The following is a 23,242-nucleotide window of genomic DNA, read 5'->3' as shown; positions in this document are numbered from 1 at the left end:
TCGGAACTAGACTTGCAGCGCTCACATGGCACCACCAATTAGCATGGAGCCCAAAAAAAGGAAAGATTCGAATAGTAAAAATATCCACAATCTAACAGATGATGGTACACACGACAGGGAGAAGGTAAACGCTACTGGTTAGGGAAGACACATCTATCCGCAGACAAGCTGTAGTCTGAAATATACGGTCAGTTTACCCGCAATGCACACAGAAAGTAGAAGCGTGGGAGACCTACCATTGCCCCACCATTCAGGGAAGGGGTGGGCAGTACCTGCTGCACCGAACAAGGCCTAGTCGTAATGGCCAGCATGTGAGCAACACGTATGAGTCAAGCTTTGGAACGGTACGCACGAAGTTCAGGATGAACATGATGACTTGAGTCCCACCATCCAGAGCCGCAGCAACGATGTAGCTGCGAAGGGCTATTGGTAAGAAACATCCATGAGAAAAATCACGCCACCTACTTGTATTTCGTGAACCAGCGCGGATAGTGCTTGCGCACCCACCATTGGGAGAAGATCCCGACAGCCATCGAAGTGCTGCAAGAAGCATTAGTTAAATTTCCGCCTTCTTGACATCTGGTGAGACTCACTTGACTTGAGTGTTGATGCCGACATACAAATAGTCGGAGTACTGAGAGTAGTGTGAGATCAGGACCAGACGAAAATAGACGCAAGACGCACACCGAGGATGATGGACGTGTTGATGTGCTGGAAGCCGGCTTTGGGCCAAATGCGGTGCTACGAAGGCAAGCTCTGGTGAGGATCACTATCCAGACGACCTGGCATCACGTACAGCGATGTAAAAAGGAACAGGAAGGAATAGACCGATGGCCAGCGCAATGGGTACCATATGGTAGGTTCCACTGGACCCGAACATTTCTGAACCGAGGGCGCCCCAAGAGATGGCATTCGCTACGTGATCGTTGGCATCAGATATGGCATTGCATGTGTCAGGACATAACTAACAGTTATACGCCTGGGCGTTCTGACCCGACCACAAGCTGGGGATACTGTCAACAACTGCAAAGCATAGGAACTCTAGAAGATTTACCGAGTGCCAGATATTGAGAGCAGCGCTACATATCGGATTCAGGTGATTAAACGTGTCAAGGACGACACTTTATGAAGAACATACCCGGTCTCTGCGCATTGATGATTGATAACATCATGACATCTACGCAACTATAATAATCTCGCTTGATCTCGGTCAAAAGAAGCTTACAGTTCAAGAGGGCTCCGACAATAGTTCCTGTGCTCATCCCAATTTCAGTGTACGTCGCGTCGAGCTTAAGCTTAGCTCTTACCAGAAATTTGCATTGCAAATGTGGAACGGGGTGGAAGTTTGGCATACACACCAAGCTTCAGATCTTGCAAGAAGCTCACACCCTACGACATAGGCTGTCCTCCGTAAAGAGCGCCATACATATTCGCGACCGCATAGCCTGGTCTCATGTAGCCTTGCGAATGAAGTTAGTTTGGAGACACACAGACATTCCAAGCAAGCTCAACACACCGGTGATCATCTCGAAGAAGCCAGTAGGGGTAATGGAGAATCCAATCGTAGCGCTCAAGGTCGCAGAGAGTACAGTGAAGAGGAACCCGATGATCAAAATCACGGTGAGCAGCCACCACGGCAATTGGGAGCGGCCGGTGTAATTCGCTGATCGACAGACGTGAGAAAGTGGCCACCGACTCCGCGCTGGCGTACTCACTTGCTTGTGCCATACCGTACGCAGCTAACAGCACGAAGACGTACCACCAACGCGGAATTTGTTTGTATGCCTTCATCTTCTCGTGATGCTACAAGCTCGGGAAATGCATCGAATAACGGAACTTCCCCGGGTATAATGGCGGTCACTCACAGCATCGTGGATGGCGAAGCTCTGCCTGTTCCAAGGGTTGAGCGAGAGAATGAAGGGTTTGAGGTCATCCCAGTGGTAAAGGCCGACGTGTGTAACCATCGCAGCAAGAGACAGATTAGACGTAATAAGGGACAGGGCGTAGGTGACGGAATAGTAGGCGGGCTGCAAAGATATCAAGGTCAGCAGTGCAAATATGTTACACGCAAAGCAGGCAACCTACACCGAGTTCTGCGTACTTGACAGGGTCGAACTTGCCATTGGTAAGCAGGGCAGTCTGGTTGTACTGGCTTCCAGTGCTATTCTAAAAATCACGATCATCAAATTATGCTTCAAAGATATTGGGATCGGATACGCACGAAAAGCGCTTGGCTCATCCACGGGAATGACTGTGCCTTCCATAGGTTGCCGTAGTAAACCGTAGCCATAAGTATATAGGTCAAGCAAACCCCGATATCCATGTTGAGCTGGTACATAAGTGGCAACCACATGGAACTACTGGTGACGTAGTTCCAGTCGAAGCATACAGCAAGCAAGCCCATGCCCTCGTTGTTGCTGGCACCCCCGAAGATGTTTCGGAAAGCGACACTGTTGTTGTCTGCCAAACAGAAGATCGAGACTCCAGTGAGAAGTGGGAAGATCCCTTTGGGCAAAAATATCAGACACGTTATCATATCGACTCTCAAACCCAAAGACTTACATTCAGGGACAATTTCCCAGCAGAACATGATTGCAAACAGTACCCAGAACAATCGCACGCGTTTCGACGTCATCTGCTTGTCATAGTGCAGTGCCTGTAGGAGGTTGGCAATGTAGACTATGAAAACACTCGTGAGTACTCCACGGAATGCCTGAAGACAGCACTTATGAAACTCACTATTCGCGGGCCAGAAACATTTCGATGGGTATACGAGTACATCCTGCAATACTCCCGCAAAACCGTAGCCAATGAGCTGAGAGGATATTAGAGTGAATATCGCGATTCCGGCATTCTGAAAAAAAGAACCATTCACGTCAATAAGTTACAGTGTCTGCGGTGAAACGCAAACCATGTTGTTGTCATAATACACTGAGTTCCACAGAGAATCATCAACCGTCAAGTCTATCTCATTCTACAGCATACAACTCACACATTTGCACAGAGATGACCTGAATTGCCGTCGCAGAAGTGGCAGCAGTTGAGGACATGATGAGAATGGCGACGTGTTCCTTGACTGTCGGAGAAACTCAGAGAAGCACAAAGACCATAAAAACAAACATACTATTAAATGGTCCAGGGTTGAGATACTTGAATGTCCCTCTCGAAGGAAGGAACAGATGCATGCCACTTCCAAACCAATAGGTGAGAATAAGCAAGAGTAATCTCGAGACGCTCAACGTCTGAGGTTTGAAATAGTATATTTGCGCCAGTACGCTGTCAGTGACAGTCAGATCGCCGATCATGTACTCTACAAACAAATCACTGACGCTCCGAACGCGGAAAACCCAAGACCAAGCAGGACGCTCCGGAAGGTGATAGATGGAAGTTCGGGATCATCCCTCGTGGACAGGACCTGTTAAGATGATGTAGATGCAATATCTTCTGCGGTAGATACGCAGCTGGGTGTACCGCTATACCTTAATCGCAACCTCGTAAGCTTCCTCAACCCGATACTCGTCTTCAGTAGCCTCGTCGTTATCGATGCGTTCCTTGAATTCCTCGACCTCCTTCAGCTTCTGCTCATCGTCGATAGTGACATCGATGTCGTCCAACTTCTTCTCGATAGAGCCATGTTGAGAGAACTGTTTATCGTCGTCATAAAGAGGCGACAGAGTCCCCGTATCGGCCATGACAGAGGAGGAGGAGAAGGAGTAATGGGACACCGATAGAAGAGTGACTACACATGCGGTACATTTATGTGACGGGACATAAGCTCGGGTGCGCCCTGAGCACAAGTTCCACGACGACGATAGGACATGCCGAAGCTATCTTTTTGAAGCAGTCACATCTAGAAAAGAATGCCCAGTGTGTCGATATGTCATGATAACGCGCCATCCGGGAACAGACGTCTCACTCACCGCTCCGGCGGAGCTACACCGCGAATTGGAAGACGTGATGCCCACCTGCTTATCAGCTTCGTATCAGAATTGGAGAAAGGACCTACCAGATTAGCTAAACGGTCAAAAATGACCCACTTCTCTCTGCATCAGCTTTCATATGAAACAATACCTTCTCTGAGCACTCCTGAAGAGAACTTAGAGTCGATCACCTTGAACCGCTGGCGGTGAGTAGAGCGTGCATAAAGACGCGTCGTGCACGTGATGTGCTGGCTTCAAGTTAGTACTAAGTACGCTAGCCTGAGCCTGGTTCAAACGAGGTCATTGTTCAATTTCAAAGATAAGTTGCTTACCCGTTGAAAAAATCTCTTAACGTCACTCGATGGCAGATAACATGTGTCTCTATTCAGCGGGCTGCATCAAGGAACACTCTATCCGATATTTTCAGATCCTTACCCTTTTCACTCTACCACTCTCGCTACGATGAAGTCTTCAACCAAGCTCTACAGATGAACAGGAACTGGTGTCAGCCTGGTGACCACATGCTATTCTTTCTGGTTTCGTAGCCCTTCAAAATACAGTAATGTGCACTAGTTCTATATTACGGCCGTCATCCCTATCTTAACAAGATCACTATTTGTCTACACTAGTCGCAAATAATCTCAAGCACGAGCCAAATGCAGCAGCTCTCCCGCTCGTCTAGACGTGGTGTAAACCTTATCGTCCATTGTGACTTCTCTGATATGAGCTCTTGATTGTGGCCGACGACCTCACATGCTTCATAGTCTTGTATGCCGAAGAGAGGACAAGCGCAATTCTTAGAGCCTTCCCGTCGGCTTCTCCTACTTGGAGAGATTTTTATAATCTCCTTCCTCGGACAGCTGGTAGACAATTACCCCCTCATTCACTAACTCTTCCATACGTTATAGATAAGTTGCAATCAAACTTCGTGAGTTTTAAGTTTAAAGGGGAAATAATTGCATATCTTCTCATCCTGCCTTCACGCTTCTAGTGAATCGAAATATCTTCCTTTGGTGTAACCTACTCTATGACCGGGGTGTGATTGGTCGGCTGTTCAACACAAACCTTCGAGTCACAAGTCAATGGCGCTCTCGCAATTATTCACAAGAATATCAACTTGTCCCGTGTCGACTGGCACCATTTACATTCATCCACGTTTCCCGTTGTCTTTCGTTGAGAGGAACACAAATGTACCATCTGGGTCTGCTTCTCAGAATGTACCGAAGCGCGTTATCCTCCACGTCCTAACCCCACAGTGGACGACGGTCCTGATAATTCTCTCAGTTTCAACTGTCTCCGCAGTGCATACTGGATACTGGATATTCTTGGAATCTACTCAACCCTAAGATGCCTCCGTCAAACCTAGGCCATCCCACCCTTTCCTGGCGAAGATGGTTGTAGACGTGCTGCTCATGTGTATGACGATGTATGGCGTTATGATTGACCTCCGTTCCGGTATTCGAGGCCCTCACACTTGACGCATCATTAATATTGTTGCGAATGACCTGGCCCTCATCAGATCGTGCGACTTTCCACGGATAAAGCGTCCCTGGTTTCCGCACTAGTACCACATCCTTCTAACCCTGTCGACGTCCTGTCAATGAACGGGCGAAGTTGGCAGCGCTTCCGCCACCTTGTTGTATTCGTTGTGTCCCGCAGTCCACAATTAGCGCATCCCATTGTCCCAGCGCTGCCATACCGCATCCTGCACCAGCCGGATCATGCTGTTCGGCCTCTTGGCATTGCGATCAGTGAACAAGCCATGCTCCATAGCTCCGAAGCCGCTCCGAAGCTACTCGTGTGAGTCCCGCCCATAGATATGCAAAACCTTGGACGAACCGGGGCTTCTGCGACTATCTTGGCGTACATGCGCTCGTTATCGTCTCGACCATCACATGTGCGACTCGTCTTCCTACAATTGTCGCCGAGAAGCCCTTCCTCTGGGTCGCGTCTTTCGATGTGGCTAGGTGGATATGAAAGCGTTCGTGTTCTGGAGAGTTCGCGTTCTGGAGAGTTCGCGTTCTGGAGAGTCCGAGTTCAGCCCTGGAAGACTCGACCAGGCCGACATGTTGGCACCACAGGCAGAAGTATTCACGCTAGCGCGGGTTCGCATCGGGAAGCTGCTCGGGGATCGAGTCTGCGGACGTTGGTAGACACATTTATAAGACAGATTTCAACCAGTAACCTGCTCTCCTTCAGTTCCCATTGTCTCTGAATTGCATGTGGGTGAGCCCTTTCGCTTGTTCTCCGTGCATACCCGATTTCCTTAGCCCATTATATCGTAGCGCCAAAATGTTTAATTCTAAGTGGTCTGTCCTCATCACCTTCGGTCTCTTGGCGATGAATGCACCGAATTTGTTGCGAAGAATATCTCCGGTCAAACCTTCATGCTTTGAGGCCCAGTTCGCCTTATGTAGGATCGCTAGCAGACAAATTTGTCCGTGGGCGTCTCAGTGTTTATCTACGCACGAAAAATGTGCAGTCCACTCTTTGACATCTCGCTTTGAATGCATTCGTGGCATCAAATCCTAACAGGCCCCTCTGCTGAGAAAATGCAGCAAAACCTCTGAGATAACGGCCGACTGATGCATGTCTATTAGGCAACCCTGTCTCATTCTTGATATGTCAGACGAGGTAGCGGTCGTACAGTATGGGGGAAGCGAGACGTTCTCAACTAACACAGTGCGACTGGCGTCTGTGAGCCACCAGCCTCGTGCTATATGCATCACTAGTGCGACATGAGGGCGAATGAGGATATATATGGCCTCCCTCACCCCATAGAAACCCGTCGTAAGGAACACTTCAGTTTATTGAGCATACACCATTGTTGGTGAGTTCTATGGGTGTCACCACCAGTCGGTGCAGAGGGTTCGATCGACGCACCGACTGGTTGGCGTCGGCGCGATCACACAGGTGCGCCAACGATCTTACACAACGCTTTTGAGCTCGAACCTTTCACCTCGCCACTGCAAAGTGCCGGGGGGGGATATCGATGAATCCAAGACCTTCTTTCTCATCGTCTGACTCAGACTTCACTTCTGTCTGAGTTTATTCGTTTTTCCTCTGCTGCACGCAGCTTCATTCCGGAACTCGGGACTCGTTGGCAGCGCTTTCTGATGACACCAGAATGCAGCAGGCTTAAGTAGGTTGCCCATCTATATTTTCTATGAAGTAATGCCTACCCACCTGCAGATTTCACTTCCTCTTCGAGTCCATCGTGTAGGTCTTAGTACTATCTTCATGTGCCAGGCCTATACACATTCGTCAAGGCAGATACTTGGGCACATCTAAGTCGTTCATGCGACGTGCGCACAGCTTCGACCGCCAGCATAATTCTGACGATGTCAAGATTCAGGCTCAGACTGCCTTATTGCCATTTGCAGTAAAGTTGGCGGTCGCGCGGATTTCGCGCGTTTCGCGTGGTTTGCACTGTAAATGAAGATGTTCCCATATCTCGACAACTAGCCACCGGAACCTGCAACATATATATATTTTCTGAATCTCCTAGGTCAGGGCTGTTGAGCCCCGTGGTTTTTACAACGATCCGAGCAGGTTGAGTTTTTCTCTGAGCTTGCCTCATTTTTTGCGGATGTACCTCTACCTCTGTCAGTATACACCAGAAAAAAATAGCTATTGAATTTCTCACATCCCACTGAGTACCTGTAGTGAGCCCAGGTAAAAAATCGTGCACTTGCGAAGCTGAGACCGAGCGCGGCGCTGTCGCTCTCATTGCACATGCCTCTTGGTCTTTCATTTCACCTGTACCTGGCATTACTGTTCCAGAGGCCTTCGGATGGATGGCGAAAGGCAAAGCACGTTCAGATGATCTTCGAGAAGTTCTGCTACACATGGTCCAAAGGCTCGACCTTGCCTCAATTCTTGAATACACTGGATGCAAGAGATGACCACTTGAGCACCTGCTCTCCGATTACAAGCACGGGAGATCTGTCATTCATGCACGGCTTGGCAGGCAAGCGGTGAGACCAGTTTTCGAGTGGGACATGGACTGTACAGATGCAACTTGGGGACTGGAATGAATTTTCACGTGTGACAAGAGTACTTGATGGTGCCGCACTCGGCCTCAGCTTTGCAAGTGCACGATTTTTTACCTGGGCTCACTACAGGTACTCAGTAGGATGTGAGAAATTCAATAGCTATTTTTTTCTGGTGTATACTGACAGAGGTAGAGGTACATCCGCAAAAAATGAGGCAAGCTCAGAGAGCCGCAACTCAACCTGCTCGGATCGTTGTAAAAACCACGGGGCTCAACAGCCCTGACCTAGGAGATTCAGAAAATATATATATGTTGCAGGTTCCGGTGGCTAGTTGTCGAGATATGGGAACATCTTCATTTACAGTGCAAACCGCGCGAAACGCGCGAAATCCGCGCGACCGCCAACTTTACTGCAAATGGCAATAAAGTTGTGGTTCAAGTTGCGACTCTGCCACGTGATGGCGCCGAAGCTATTGTTATCATGATGGTAGCATCTTCGCGAAGCCATATCCCGGACTCATCACTCCGCGCACAGTGCGTACCCAAGTCATTCCCAGGTTGTTCCTGCCTCGGTACTCGTCTAGCGAAACGCACAGAGCGAAGAAGTATCATATGCAGTACGAATAAACATGACATCGGACATATGGACTCCGGGTCCTTGAGGCTTCTCCTTGCGAAGATCTGGAGTCAGTGGCTAATCTGTGTAACGAATCTGGGACGGGCCGTCGGGGGAATTGAAATATTGACGTCTGAAACTGCCTGGATGCTGCCCCATCTCGGCATGGAGTAACTGTCCCGACGCGAAGCAAATCCGTGTATGATGGTCGGACAAGCATAAACATTTGTGCCTTGAGGTGAGCTCGACTTGAAGCATCGCAGTCTCGTATGCGGTTTGGACGGCCCGGAGCGTGGGCTTTGTCACGGTTAGGAGTTTATAGCTTTTCTGACAGGAAGTGGACATTCCTCACACAACTTGGAATGAAGGGGAATGCAGACCTTGGCTTAGCTGTACGACATGCGAGCCTCTAGCGCGCGCTGGCGTTGTTCAGGTGGCCATGTCTCCTCCGGAAGCAGAACTTGTGTCATGTTGATCCGATGTGATGATATGCAAGCGTACCTGACTCTCCAGCGGTCCGCGAAAAGAGGCGAAAAGGTTTCGGCAAACGTAATCCGGGGAAGTGTGGGGGAAACCACGGGGAAATCGTGCGAGTGTATCATGGAAAAATCATCGGGGAATTCCATCGCCAGTCACATGGATGGACCTGGCCGTAGAATGTTCATACCTATAAAACCTCCGTGGTGACTTCCAGCGTTCCCCAGCATCTGCTCAGATTTCCCCTGGATCCACATCTCACACCGCACAATGGCTGGAGGAGCTGCTGCAGTGACGGGGGTGGACGCAAAGTACGCGCACCTGATCAACCCGAACAGAAAGTGGTACAACAATCGGCGGTACGGCTCTCATATCGTCGTGTGTTGGATATGCGTATTGACGACCTCACTCGTATACTAGTCTCATCACTCTTAACGCCTGGATTGTCCTGTTGTGAGTTGGACGTCATTTGTGCAGATTGTTTCCCTCTGACACATTCGGATCAGGCTTATCACGGCTTCTACGAATGGTTTTGATAACAGTTTGATGAATGGCTTCCAGTCTCTAGGTCAATGGGAAGACTACTTCAACAACCCTCAGGGTGGTAAGCTTGGTGTTCTGAACGCTATTCAGGTTTGTCATTTGATATCTCGACGATAATTAGTCCTAATAGAACGTCGTTAGAATATCGGCTCTCTGGCAGGCTATCCTTTCGCGCCATATGTCTCTGATGGACTTGGTCGGCGACCTGCAATATGGATCGGTGCAACAATCATGTTGGTTGGCGTCGCCGTCCAGGCTGCCGCAAACAGTCTCGGCATGTTCATCGGTGCCCGATTCTGCATCGGTTTTGGACTGACGTTTGCTGGCAAGTCATTCGATTGATAATAATCCGTTGTTCATACTGAATCTTGGGTTGCAGCCAACGCGGCGCCCATGTTGGTCACCGAAATATCTTACCCGACATACCGTGCGCCTCTTACGTCACTCTACAACTCTCTATGGTACTCTGGTAATATCATGTAAGTCTTACTGGGTTGTGGTGAACAAGGATTGTTCTAATGATATTACGCCTGTAGTGCATCGTGGACGACGTACGGAACTCAGCACATCAACAGCACCTGGGCATGGCGTATTCCCTCTATTCTCCAGGGTCTCCCTTCCATATTCCAGTTTTTCTTGGTTTTGTTTGCCCCAGAGAGTCCACGTTGGTTAATCTCCAAGGGCAAGGATGAGCAGGCTCTCAAGACTCTTGCTTACTACCACGCCGATGGTGACGAGCAAGATCCGCTTGTTCTGTACGAGTTTGAGGAAATAAAAGCCGCTATCACTTTGGAGTGTGATGGTAGGCCACCTTGTCGACTACGACTTTCAGATCGGTCCCTGATTGCGTCGGTTTAGCTGGTTCAAAGATTGGCTGGCGGACACTTGTCGCTACCCCTGGAAACAGGAAGCGTATGGTCCTCGTTGTTGCCATCGCTTGGTTCTCTCAGTGGTCTGGGAACGGCCTCGTGTCCTTCTACTTGAACAAGGTGTTCGACAGTATTGGCATCACAAGTCCTACGATCCAGTTGCTCATTAACGGGTACGTCTCCTTCACTCTTCTACTGACACACGGACTAATGAGCGTGTGGACAGTATCCTTGCCATTTGGAACCTATTCTGGGCCGTCCTCGCAGCGTTCATGGTCGACCGCCTCGGCCGACGCTTCCTGTTCCTCACATCTTGTGCAGGTATGGTCGTCATGTTCGCGATGCAGACCGTATGCTCTGCAGAGTTTGCTATCCATGGCACGCAGGCCGCTGCACACGCCGTCATCGCCTTTATCTTCCTGTACTACGCATTTTACGACATTGCATTCACGCCGCTTATCGTCTCGTACACTGTCGAGATCCTGCCATACACCATCCGCGCGAAGGGCTTCAACGTCTTCAATTTCGTTGTGTCTCTCGCGCTCATCTTCAACCAGTATGTCAACCCAATCGCGCTCAAGAGCATTGCGTGGAAGTACTACGTAAGTCTTGACTCTCTCTCTTATTTACACTCATATCTGAAACCAAGTATAGATCGTCTACGTCTGCTGGCTCGTGTTTGAGTTCTTCTTCTGCTACTTCATGATAATCGAGACGAAGAACCACACACTCGAAGAGACCGCGGCTCTGTTCGATGGCGAAGACCTCTCTAACCGTATTGTTGTTGGCGTCCCGCACGATGTCAAGCACGACGACAGGGACTACAGCGATAAGGGTTCTGCGTAAATTATCCGCGAGAGGTCGTTACAGGAGGGATTGCAGGGCCTTGGAAAGCTGTCCTAGTGGTGCTGTGTCCATTGGTGCTGAGTGTGTCTTGGACTGAGTCACGCTGTTTACCCATACTGCATTGCAAAGCGATATTGGCTCCTTTCTCTTGTGGAATACACTGACGATGCTGTAACGTACCTGTAATAACAGGCTGTACTCTAAGACATGTACATTACCACGTCCTTGCAATACTATATGATACCTGGGTTACTGAGTTGTTATCCACAGTGATGTTTTTCACGGGGTTCCTGGAGTGCGGGATAATCGCGTTGGTGAGAATTCCGCCACGGAGTGGCGTGAAGGTGTTTTTCATGTTGAGAAGTCGGAGGCTTTATGCTTATGCTTCTTCCTCAAGGGCAGGATAGTAGCGTGTACAAAGGAGTGGTCTGACCTGCTGAACCGTCTGCGAGTCCACTCCGGTGTGCTCCCGCTACCCCACCGTTCGCATACACGGGGCATTTGCGGTAATTATTCGGCATACAGGCCCGCTGCTTCACCATATAGACGGCCTTCAGGAGAGTGGAAAACAGATATCCTATAGCGGACGGTCGCTCCAATCAAGCGGGGGAAAGGCGGACGGATCAGGTGGGCATGTGGGCAACCGGTACTACAAAGTTTGTGACCTCCAATGCATACCCGGAGCGATGAATTTGAATTGTGGTTTGATTGGGAATCAGGATCACACATAGGAGAAATTCGGGCGTCCGATACCGGTTTTGTCGCCTCAAGAGGAGGACCGTCAGGGCGTCCACCGACGTAATCATACTTTAAAATGGTCCCACTGTATGTAGCGGAGAATTCGGTCCGAAGTTTCTGAGAGGTGTTGGGGAGCAAGCGAACTTCGGTGGCATTTACTATGCTGCAAACCGCAGCGAGACAAGAACTGTTGAGATGCAGCTCAGTACAGAGCACGAACCTATAGGCCTACTAAATTCGTCAATAGCGGTCTACTGGCCGCCTCGGAGATCTGAAATTAGATCATTCGATCGACAGGTGACCCTCTGTAAAGATGAGAAGTCCAACTAAGTCATGTAGAGTCATTAAATAGTCGTGTACTAGTCAATTTGGCCAGAATTTTGTGTTTTAGCTACCAGCCTGTGACTATTTTTGTCAGGTTTAGTCTACAAAAAGTCGAGAATTAGTCTGGAGTTGGGGAGCGGTAACGACACCGCAGCCACCAAGTAAAGTCAAACAATAGTCCGTCATAGTCATCCATAGTCAAATTTCAGTCATAAAGTAGTCAAACTCCAGTCACTCTCTTTCATCGAAATAGTCATCAAAGGTCATCAAAAGTCATGAATTCATCACGCAGAGTTACTACAAATGAGAACAATTTGGCACTAGCGACACAGCAGCGACACGCCCCTCCCCTCCTCGCAATGAGGCTCAAACTCTTGAAGTGGCCATCTTCTTAAGCTTGCGCTGCGAACCGAAGTGTCAGAAGTAGATGCGAAGAATGGGACTAGTATCATACCTGCTGCACGATGACGTCGACTTCTGCCTTAGACGGCTGGGCGGTCACTTCGGCGGACAGAATGATTGATACGAGCTTGTCTGTAAACACGAAAATGAGTGCACCAAGTCATACAGAAGGTAAAAAAAATGGAGAATTCTTACCTTTCTTAACGGAGGAACTCTTCTTTCCAAGCTTCATATTGACCGCCAACTTCCGATCGATGATCCATTCAAACAATTCGTCTCTGTTGAGTGACTATCCGGTGGCGCACATCAGTGAAAATAAATGGTAAAGGCTAAATGTACGTACAGTGATATATGCACGCGGGTCAGAATTGCTGTTGGCCATAGGTTTGCCACTACCAGACAAGTTGGAAGGGCACGAATCAGAGTTCATGGACAAACCGATGTTGGCAGAGGGCTGAGAGACATTGACCAAAGTGGTGGCAGAGGGGGTAAGAGTGGCGGCAGAGGAGTCAGGAATACTGGCGATGGCATCAGCAGTGGACATGGTGTGTGAGTCCAATGATGTGAAAGCTTTGCCCTTCCCCTTCACAACAGGCTGTAGTGAACATATTTAGAAGCAACACCCGCCAAGATAATATAGCACTTACTCCTCCTGCGGCTTTCCAGAGCCTCCAAAGGATTTCGACTGTCGTCTCCAAGTATGCATCGCTAAGATACGCGTTCGTTTTGATCCCGCTGACAAAACACACATGTCTTGCAACCTTGCACGTCTTGATGGTGGCGGCAATTAATCTTCGCGTGGCCTCACTCCCAATGCCATCCCATGAGACAAGCGTGGAGCTGGAGGTCATCGAGCCTGCTGTAAACTGGTAATGGCCCCACGCCGTTCCAAGATCGTCTTCCGAGAGGTCGGGTGAGTTAGGATCAGCGTTCTCGATGCGCTCGATGAATGTGATGACTTCCGATGTCGGAGAACCGATGTCGAATACAGGTGTGAGCTTCATGGAATTGAGCAGCTCCAAACCACTTATTAAATCCGGATGGCTACTGGACAAGGCATCTGCAAGCAAATAAATAAACAAACAATAATGATGAACGAAGCGTACCTATCAAATTCTCGATTGACAGATCGACATTGATGAAGCTGATGTCAATGGCGCTTTTCACCGTTAGGCCAGATACTGAAGGAGAGATGACAGAGGCAATGACAGAGGGAGGCGCGGAAGGCACTTGGGCTATTTACCATGAGGTTCAATAACGCAAAAGGACCATGTAAATTTACTTACCGAGAATATTACCGATTGCACTCAGCTGTGGTTCCACAGGCATGGTCACTGGGGCAGACGTTAGACTCAGCTGCGGTTCCAATGCAGGTGTGGCCACTGGGCCAGATGTTCGACCCTCTGCATGTTGCGATACCACACCCACGACAGGCTTCTTCTTCGGCTTGCTTGAAGAAGTGGAGTGGACACGGCGCCTCTTGTTGGCAACAGAGACCTGCGAGGCCATCGAGGCGGAGATTTCACCGCGCTCAGATGCACAAGTGTTGGTGGTGGAAGTGCTGATGTGACTAACGTCGTCATCATCATTGTCGAGTTCGGAGTCGGGTTTGTGCTGCTGGAGCAGCATAGGACCAATGATGTACTCTGCCTTCCAATGGTCTGAGCAAAGGGCGAGCAACGGTTGTTGCTTCTCCATCTTCAGCATGGATGCTTCCCATTCGCGTGGATATGCAGCCTTGAATACCTTTTTTGTTCGCTTTATGTTGCGATACCGACGGTCTCGAGGAGGTGGAAGAGAGAGAAGCTCGTTCTTGACTATGCGTGCAGTCGTCTGAATCGCGTGCCACTCTGCGCTTGAGATGAGGTCACCGTTCTCGTGTCGAATGGCCTGATCCATAGGAATCCGTTCAGGATTAGCTACCGTGATGTGGACATCGTCGTCCTTCTTACAATCCTCTTTGTTCCAGAGGACCGTGAATGGATATGTCTTTTTCGGCACAGGAGGAGAGACGATGCTGCTATCTTGTGAGATCGTGCCACCGCGATGCGAAACAGAGTCGCTTGGCATGAGTGTCGAAGTACTGTGTAGTATATAGGTTAATCGGATCGAACATGAGGGGAAAAGCTTACCTGACAAAACTTGGGGATCGGCTCTTCTCGGACTTTAAGGCCTGCAGCTCTTGTGTCAACTGCTTATTTTCTTGCATAACCTGCATCAATTCAGTCTGTACATCAGATAACTTGACCACCTGAGCACTTGTTCTGCGCAGCTCGGTGTACAAGTCGGCAATGTGGCGATTCTTCATAAGTTCGGAGAGCTCGAGCCCTGCAATGTCATGATCAGTGAAGGACTGATGAAGACTTGCAGATCCAGAAGGCAGAGAGAAGTTAGTAGAGAAATCTGAAAAATTAGAGGGTTGGAACGACATTACTAGACGGCCAACACAGAGAGCGCCATGTCCGCAAGGTTTGAGTTTTCGAGATTTGTCAGCAATCCAAATTAGGAAATGGACCACGTTGTAACCAGACGGATGCAACGCGGCTATTGGCCGTACCGCTCTCTTGTTCTCTGACTCTCACTACATCTCATTACACTTTTCTGACCAGCTCTACACTCCTGAGACTAAAGACAATATGCTTTGCCAGTGCAGTCAATGCCACCCCGGCAAGGAACGCGGTCCCAAAACTATTCGAAAACACCTCTACAAAGATATTGAAGAGCTTGAACATCTGTTTCACACAGAGGAGTTTCGCGACCATCTTCACACCTGTATTTCTTTGAACACTCAGACACTGTGGAACATATCATCAGAAGCTTCCAGTGAAATATTGGCTGCTTGTATGTTTTTTACTTAGTTATTTGTAAATCTTACAGCTAATATAATTATAGACTCAAATGCTAAGGACAGTTTGAATCCTTGTATGTTTTTTACTTAGTTATTTGTAAATCTTACAGCTAATATAATTATAGACTCAGACAGTTTGAATCCTTGTATGTTTTTTACTTAGTTATTGGTAAATCTTACAGCTAATATAATTATAGCCTCCAATGCTAAGGACAGTTTGAATATAAGTGAGGAGAGAGATCTAGTTGATGAAAATATGGAAGAGGTATATGCTATGGAAGTGGATGAAGATATGGAGGATGATGAGAAGGAAGCTGAGGAAGAAGCCAATACAGAAGCTGAGGAAGAAGTCGAGGAAGAGAATGAAAATCTTCTTATATTTCCTCCTCAAATTCAAGAAACTGACTCAAGTGATATAGATTCAGACGATGGTGATACAAGTGGTATATTTCCTCCTCAAATTCAAGAAACTGACTCAAGTAATATAGATTCAGATGATGGTGATACAAGTGGTATCAACTCAAGTGATACTGAGACTCAAGACAATATCGCGGAGCCTGCTCATTTTCAATATCCTCAAGCACGAGTGGATCTTCAGAAAGCTCTCCTGAATAAATATTCCTGTCCCTCGGAGCCTCCTTTCTCTGCATCTCCACCACGAGATTTATCTAGGTCTGAATTTCAATCTCTTCGACATTATATTGCTTGGAAGCTGTCCAATGGAACAGTGAAAGCATATAACTATCATGCAAATATTTTGGCAGATGCATCCCAAGTGGATATCTTGTCCCTATATTTGGTCCGCAAGCTAGCAATGACCTTAACAGACACCACACCACTGCAAATTGATATGTGTCCACGAAGCTGCATTGCTTATACTGGTCAATTCGAAAAGATGGATATCTGTCCATTTCTTTGAGACAATAAACTCTGTGGAAAGCCACGGTACCGAGCTGCGAAAAAGCCCAGAGCACAGATGCTTTATACCCCATTTACTGCAGTTATCAAGGCCATGTTTGCAAATGTGGAGACTTCAAGACTTCTACGATATAGGGATAAATGTTTACAGCAGACCTTAAAATTGCTTGCAGAAGCTTCACAGGTAGGTTTTACTTATATATATATATTTAATATGTTTGAAACTGATTTAGAATTTTCTAGTCTCAAAGGCTCTATTCAGATTTTGCAGATTCCAATGTGCACATCCATCATTATATACAGATGGATCTATTTCGGGATTCACAAGATATTGCATTTGCCTTGTCCACAGATGGTGCTCAGCTCACAATGAAGAAACACTCAAACACATGGATCCTTATCCTGATCTTGCTGAATCTCCCTCCAGAACTGCGCTATAAATCTCATCGCATTCTCATTCCTATGGCTATTCCAGGCCCACAAAGTCCAGGAGACATTGAATCCTTTTTGCAACCTCTCTTTGAAGATCTAGCTATGGCAAGTAAGGGCATTTGGATGTGGGATGCCATCGATTCCTCGTATTTTGTTCACCATGCTTTTCTTTGCATGGTCCTTGGAGATATGCTGGGCTCTGCAAAAATGAATGGAATGGCAGGACACTCTGGACTTCATGGTGATCGATTTAGTGAAGTACAGGGTGCATGCTCGAGCCTCAAGAAAGGAGAAAAGGCACAGTACTATCCTATATCACCTCCAGATAATGCAAGATATAATCCCAGTCGCACCCCTTTCTATGATCTTGACAATTTACCATTGCGGACTGAAACGAAATATTGGGACACCATTGCAAAGCTTCTGCATGCTACCTCAAAGAGAGAACAAGCTGCGATTACACGAGATACTGGAATTTCTCGTATGCCTCTAGCTGCAGCAAGTCATGCATTTATACATCCATCCTTCTATCCTTTGGATCCATTTCACCTCCAGTATGAAAACCAAATGGCTTTTATATGGGATTTGTGGTCTACTTTTAGTTCACCTCAAGATCCAATTCATCTCAGCAAAGAGAAAGCAGCATTATTTGGAACTCTGATCTCAGAAGCAATGTCCTCACTCCCTCCATCATTTTGTGGACCAGTTCGTGATCCTTATTTGAAATGACAAAGCCAGTACAAAATCTACGAATGGATGGCTTTGCTTCATTGGTATATTCTTCCAATTGGATTGGAACTGGGCTTCAATTCTATGGTCCTTTACAATTTTTCCCAATTTGTGGAAATTGTAGAGTTTGCCATGACAATCAGGCCTAGAAGCGATGCCGATATTCACTGGCTTCACAATATGATCAAGACATTTCTGATAGGTTTTCAGACACTATACATTGGAGTCGATCCAGAAAAAATTTCAAGATTTCGGCTATGCATTTTTCAGTTGATTCATGTGCCCATCCACATCAAATGGTATGGCTCTATACGCCTTGGCTCACAAGCAACTATGGAAAGAACTATTGGGAAACTTGGTTCAAAAATTCGTTCCAAGAAGGCACCATTTGCAAATTTGGCCAACCTAATTTTGGAAAGACAACTTGTTGAATCCCTTCTTCTATACTATCCTGCACTTGCACCGACTTCGAAACAACTAGACACCAATAAGCCATTGCTTTTTTCCAAATTTGCAGTGAACAAAAAGGAGCGTAAACCAGGAACGGTATTCTATCAACAATTACAAGCAATCTCAGAGTCACAGCAGATTGCTTTCAATCTTGATGCAATTGTTACAAGATATGGAAAACTACGTGTAGGCAGTCAAGGTGCTGTCTTGAACAGCCATTTGGGCGAGCTTCACCAAGGCAAAATTCCCTCAAGATCTCATCGCTACTTCGAGGGTCATCTGGCTGGAAGTACAGCCCCAATTTTTGGTGAAGCACTTGCATTCTACCAATTCAATGGAGAGACAATAGCTGTTTATCATCCAATCAATGATATACAGCATCCATTGAAGACTTGGAAGGGGAAGTGGTCTAATGAGATCAAAGTTGCCCCAATTTCAGAAATTGTGGATGTTGTTGGAGTATGGAACTACAAGTCTGTTGTCTATGTGCTTAGAAAGCATCCAGGACTTGATTGGTTGACCCCGGAAGAAAGGGGAGAGGCCAGGGAGGCAGAGGAAGAGGCAGAGGATCTAGAAGAAGGCTTTAATACATTCTAGCAGATCTCTTGACTATTGCAGACTACTGTATGACAAATTTCTTGGCATTTTTTTCTCAATTTGTAAGCTGACAATTTTTGTGACTAGCAGTAGACTATAATGCGACAACGACTGTATACTGTTTGACTACATATGACTTTGTTGGACTTCCCGTTTTTACAGAGGGTGACCAGACACGTCATCGGAACCCGTTCAAGTCACATGAATAAACTGTTTAGACCACGTGCTATCAACTTTTGCGCGGTTGTCTTCAGACTTCAAGTTGTCTTGAATCTTCCTGGCTTGCCTCAGAATCTGTTTGCCTTCCTCCCTTCGCGCTGTGCTAGCACTTCTAGCTCTTGCTTTTGTTATTGCGATCACTTACTTGAAAACCCGTTTACGGATTTGGGAGGAATTGCGATCTGCCATGAAAGCGAATTTCAAGGTACTTAACGATTTTTCTGCTTCCAGTTAGCTGATGTTGCTAAGAAGTATTACTCTGTCATAGTTTTCGAACTTATGCGGTACTGTTTACAGACAGGGCAATATCGTATTCACACCAGATGGCAATTCTGTACTCAGTCCTGTCGGAAATCGTGTCTCAGTCTTTGATCTCGTGAAGTAAGTTTTAACTATAGCTTCTACTGTGTGAAGTTATGCTGAAGGTGCTTAGTAACAAATCACACACATTTTCGTTCGAGAATCGGAAAAATATCGCAGCAATCGCACTCAGCCCTGATGCCAATGTGTTGATCAGCGTAGACGAAGGTATACCTCCTGAATTTTCAGCCCTGAGTGGGAACAAAACACAACAATTCACTAGATGGTCGCGCATTGTTGGTGAACTTCCGTCGGGGCATAGTGCTCCACCACTTCAACTTCCAAAAGCCTGTCAAGGCGATCAAGTTCTCTCCGGACGGGAAGTACGTCCTTCATTTTTATCGCCGTGCTCACGATCCTTAATTGCATCTCTTCCCCAGGTACATTGCTGCCACCCACGATTCCCATGTACAAGTTTGGCGTACCCCCAACCATCTGGTCCGCGAGTTCGCACCATTCAACCTCCATCGGACATACACGGGTCACCATGGCGAGATTCTTAGTATTGAATGGTCACCCGACTCGAAGTCAGTCTGATTTTCATCCCTTGGAGCGTACAGGTTGACAAAGGAGGGCAGATGCTTCATCACGACATCGCGGGACATGACTGCCCGCCTATTCACTCTTGACCCTGTGGAAGGCTTTCGGCCTAAAACATTTGCTGGTCACAGGGATATTGTCCTTGGTGCATACTTCTCCACAGACGCGAAGGCGGTTGGTGTAGCTACTCCCTCTCTTTCGTGTGAGTACTGATATTCGTGAAATTAGATATATACAGTCAGCAGAGACGGAGCTGTGTTCACCTGGAAGGCGAAGCCATTACAGGAAAACTTTGACAGTGGTGAAGAAGAGCCAGTGGCTTCGACGTCAAGTGGGTCCTTCAATGAAATTGCGAAAACTCGTTGGGGAGTGCAAACTAGGCACTACTTCCGCCTGCCCAACACAAGAGTAGTTTGCAGCACATTCCATCGCGGTGCCAACTTGCTGGTGGTCGGGTTCTCCTCGGGCGTCTTTGGCCTATGGGAGCTTCCGTCATTCTCCAACCTTCACACACTCAGTATCTCTCAAGAGAAAATCTCCGCCGTCGCCGTCAATCCCTCGGGAGAGTGGCTTGCGTTCGGCGCTCGGGGACTTGGGCAGCTGTTAGTATGGGAATGGCAGTCACAATCATACGTGCTGAAACAGCAAGGACACTTCTCGACGATGAACACACTCGCGTATGCTCCAGACGGGCAGCATATTGCGACTGGTGGCGATGATGGGAAGGTTAAAGTCTGGAACAGTGCGTCCGGCTTTTGCTTCGTGACGTTCTCGGAGCATACCGCAGCCGTGAGTGCGGTCGATTTCGCCAAAGCTGGGCAGGTACTCTTCTCTGCGTCTCTTGATGGTACCGTGCGTGCTTTCGATCTTGTCCGGTATCGAAACTTCCGAACCTTTACCTCACCCGCACCCGCGCAATTCTCCTGCCTCGCTGTTGACCCTAGCGGTGAAGTTGTTGCCGCTGGCTCCGCCGACACCTTTGAGGTCTTCCTCTGGTCCGTGCAGACCGGTCGGCTGCTGGACGTCTTGTCTGGGCACACAGCGCCCGTGAGTTCCCTTGCATTCTCTCCGGCAGGAAACATTCTGGCGAGCGGGTCGTGGGACCACACCGTCCGGCTGTGGACAGTCTTTGGGCGCTCGCACAATGTTGATCCCTTTCAGCTGTCGGCTGATGTTCTTGCTCTTGCGTTCCGACCAGATGGGAAGGAGCTAGTCGCGGCGTCACTTGACGGCCAGCTCGTGTTTTTGGATGTCAATGAAGGCAGGCAGACTGGCTCCATTGATGCCCGGCGCGATGCCAAGGGTGGCCGACATGCAGGGGACCTCACCACTGCAGCCAATGCCAATGGAGTGCACTCGAGCATAGTATACACGGCCGACGGCCGGTGTGTGCTCGCAGGTGGCCGTAGTCCCCACATCGCGCTCTACGACGTGCGCGAGGGCGTCCTTCTCAAACAGTTCCGGACGTCGGAGAACTTGAGCCTCGACGGGACGCAAGACTTCCTCGACAGCCGGCGCCTGACGGACGCGGGGAACCTTGACTTGATTGACGCGCGGGGAGAGAACAGCGACCTGGAGGATCGTAGGGACGACGAGCTGCCGGGCGCGCGGAGGGGCGACATGGCACGCAGGCGGTACCGCGCGGAGGTGCGCACGACGTGTGTGCGGTTCGCGCCGACGGGGCGCTCATGGGCGGCCTCTACGACGGAGGGGCTCCTCATTTACTCGCTTGACGAAGGCGCCGCGTTCGACCCAGTGGACCTCGCGCTTGAGGTCACCCCGCAAGCTGTAATCAGTGCGCTAGCGGCGCAAACGTTCCTACCGGCGCTGGTCCTCGCTTTCCGGCTCAATGAGCGCGCGCTCGTCCAGCGGGTGTTTGCAGCTGTCCCAAGGGATGATATCAGGCTTGTTGTGAAGGGCCTGCCGAAGGTGTATGTGAGCGCACTCTTGCAGTGTGTTGCGGAGAGCCTTGAGCATGGACCGCATCTGGAGTTCGGGCTCGTATGGGTACAGGCAGTATTGGGAACGCATGGGCGATACCTGAAGGATCGGGCAGGTGAGAATGCGGGTGTGCTGCGGACGCTGTGGAAAGCGCTAGTAGACTGCGAAGGGCTCATCTCGAAACTGTGAGTATGTGCATCTGCGAGCGAGTTTGACAGTGCTGAAGTGCATGCTGCAGTTGCGGGGAGAACGGCGCCACCCTAGCATATCTTGTTGACCAAATGCAGGTGAAGCAGGCAGCGCAGTTGGAGGATGCCGAGATGCAGGAGGGCTGAGCCGACGTGTCGTCTGTAGATTGCGATGAAAAGTACGATAGATATAAGTATGTTCATTGTATTGGATTGTTGTGCTCTCGCGTTTGTGAGGCAAGTCACGGCGGTGAACGTAGCTAACTCAGGATTAGATTGGAACTCGGGCCATTCGGGTAGTCGGGGGATGCGGGTGTTGTTGACATTGGGAGTGTGGACATGGCGGTGAGCTAAATTAACACAACTACACTGGCAAAGGTAAAATATATGGTCAGGGAATGAACGGGAGTTATCCTGTAGCTAGTGGCACTATTGCACAAAGCGGCACCTCACTTATGGCCGGCCCGGATCGTGCGGATGTGCCACCGACGCGTCGCGTCACAATGTGACTCATGATGACGCCACTTCGGACGTCGTGACTTCAAAAATTCTTGCTCGGAGAGCAAGCTCTCCCGACCCAAAAGTGAAAGTGTCCTTTTTACGCAGTTGTTGTGCGCTTAGTGTTTGGCGGCAATTCTGTCCGTTCTCGTCTCCGAGCAAGTTCCGCCGCCACCTGGTGGCCTTTCGAGTATGACAGCAAATTCATAGACGACATCAGGAATTGCCCATTTCTCTTCTGCAGACATAATTCCCTCTGAAACCCATGGTAAGATGAATTCAAGTTGTGCTCTCCTGTCGTCTTGGAAGCAAAAGGTGCATTGCAGTTGTCTTTCTTGTACTCACCGAAAAACCGACATTATTGCATAGATCATTCGGTTCACGAAATAGTTCCAAGAGTCTAACTGACGAAGAACCTGTTGTCGGCGCTGGATAGCGAGTGCAGAAGTCAGTGCATACATGTCAATAGTAAGCAACGAATACGCACCAGACCACCATTAACGCGGTTGCCAACCGCTCCTATGCTTGTCAGTTATTTCGAGGTCTCCACGGAACCTGCTAACCATATTATTCGAACAGAAATCCTGCCAGTGAAGACTTCTTTAGGCTCAACTTCGATGATGACCTTTAAAAGATCCGTAAACAATGTGGGCCCTGTGCCACTGAACAACGGCTCCTGACGCTGTGGACGATTCTCCGCGATCGGCGACCTTGACATCTTCGCGGGGTAGGCACATCATTCGCTCCGGTCTCTGCGATGATCACTAATCAAGCATAGTACGATCAGCAATCG

At 48.6% G+C, this 23,242-nt stretch overlaps 5 protein-coding genes across 5 annotated transcripts; 3 read left to right on the top strand and 2 right to left on the bottom strand.

The window, feature by feature from the left end:
* Positions 1-131: 131 nt before the first annotated feature.
* On the bottom strand, positions 132-3,692 carry SCP_0508800 (OPT oligopeptide transporter; the record flags this gene model as incomplete). The annotated part of the gene is made up of 25 exons (XM_027758935.1): positions 132-175; positions 237-291; positions 353-413; positions 466-540; positions 594-634; positions 685-741; positions 797-915; positions 970-1,004; positions 1,055-1,079; positions 1,139-1,177; positions 1,226-1,252; positions 1,308-1,389; positions 1,438-1,460; positions 1,517-1,663; positions 1,716-1,803; positions 1,866-2,027; positions 2,086-2,166; positions 2,222-2,505; positions 2,563-2,679; positions 2,740-2,854; positions 2,912-2,931; positions 2,993-3,076; positions 3,125-3,276; positions 3,330-3,415; positions 3,480-3,692. 25 exons carry the CDS (start codon positions 3,690-3,692, stop codon positions 132-134), a joined length of 2,232 nt encoding a protein of 743 aa, XP_027614736.1.
* Positions 3,693-5,893: 2,201 nt separating this feature from the next.
* Positions 5,894-6,073, top strand: SCP_0508790 (hypothetical protein; the record flags this gene model as incomplete). Its single annotated transcript, XM_027758934.1, has 1 exon — positions 5,894-6,073. The coding sequence occupies one exon, from the start codon at positions 5,894-5,896 to the stop codon at positions 6,071-6,073; it is 180 nt and encodes a 59-aa protein (XP_027614735.1).
* A 3,204-nt stretch (positions 6,074-9,277) lies between these two features.
* Positions 9,278-11,265, top strand: SCP_0508780 (Lactose permease; the record flags this gene model as incomplete). The annotated part of the gene is made up of 9 exons (XM_027758933.1): positions 9,278-9,366; positions 9,428-9,460; positions 9,514-9,640; positions 9,692-9,875; positions 9,930-10,029; positions 10,087-10,352; positions 10,409-10,592; positions 10,646-11,021; positions 11,074-11,265. The coding sequence occupies 9 exons, from the start codon at positions 9,278-9,280 to the stop codon at positions 11,263-11,265; spliced, it is 1,551 nt and encodes a 516-aa protein (XP_027614734.1).
* A 1,428-nt stretch (positions 11,266-12,693) lies between these two features.
* On the bottom strand, positions 12,694-15,037 carry SCP_0508770 (hypothetical protein; the record flags this gene model as incomplete). The annotated part of the gene is made up of 8 exons (XM_027758932.1): positions 12,694-12,729; positions 12,782-12,861; positions 12,925-13,018; positions 13,073-13,324; positions 13,377-13,789; positions 13,836-13,964; positions 14,016-14,812; positions 14,862-15,037. 8 exons carry the CDS (start codon positions 15,035-15,037, stop codon positions 12,694-12,696), a joined length of 1,977 nt encoding a protein of 658 aa, XP_027614733.1.
* Positions 15,038-19,109: 4,072 nt separating this feature from the next.
* On the top strand, positions 19,110-22,098 carry SCP_0508760 (Periodic tryptophan protein 2 homolog; the record flags this gene model as incomplete). Its single annotated transcript, XM_027758931.1, has 8 exons — positions 19,110-19,127; positions 19,191-19,303; positions 19,356-19,450; positions 19,506-19,605; positions 19,663-19,809; positions 19,861-19,996; positions 20,051-21,948; positions 22,002-22,098. The coding sequence occupies 8 exons, from the start codon at positions 19,110-19,112 to the stop codon at positions 22,096-22,098; spliced, it is 2,604 nt and encodes an 867-aa protein (XP_027614732.1).
* Positions 22,099-23,242: the final 1,144 nt, after the last annotated feature.

Source organism: Sparassis crispa (assembly GCF_003851025.1).
Source record: "Sparassis crispa DNA, contig_000004F, whole genome shotgun sequence".
NCBI classification, from domain to species: domain Eukaryota; kingdom Fungi; phylum Basidiomycota; class Agaricomycetes; order Polyporales; family Sparassidaceae; genus Sparassis; species Sparassis crispa.
This window is presented reverse-complemented; position numbering and strand designations above follow the sequence as displayed.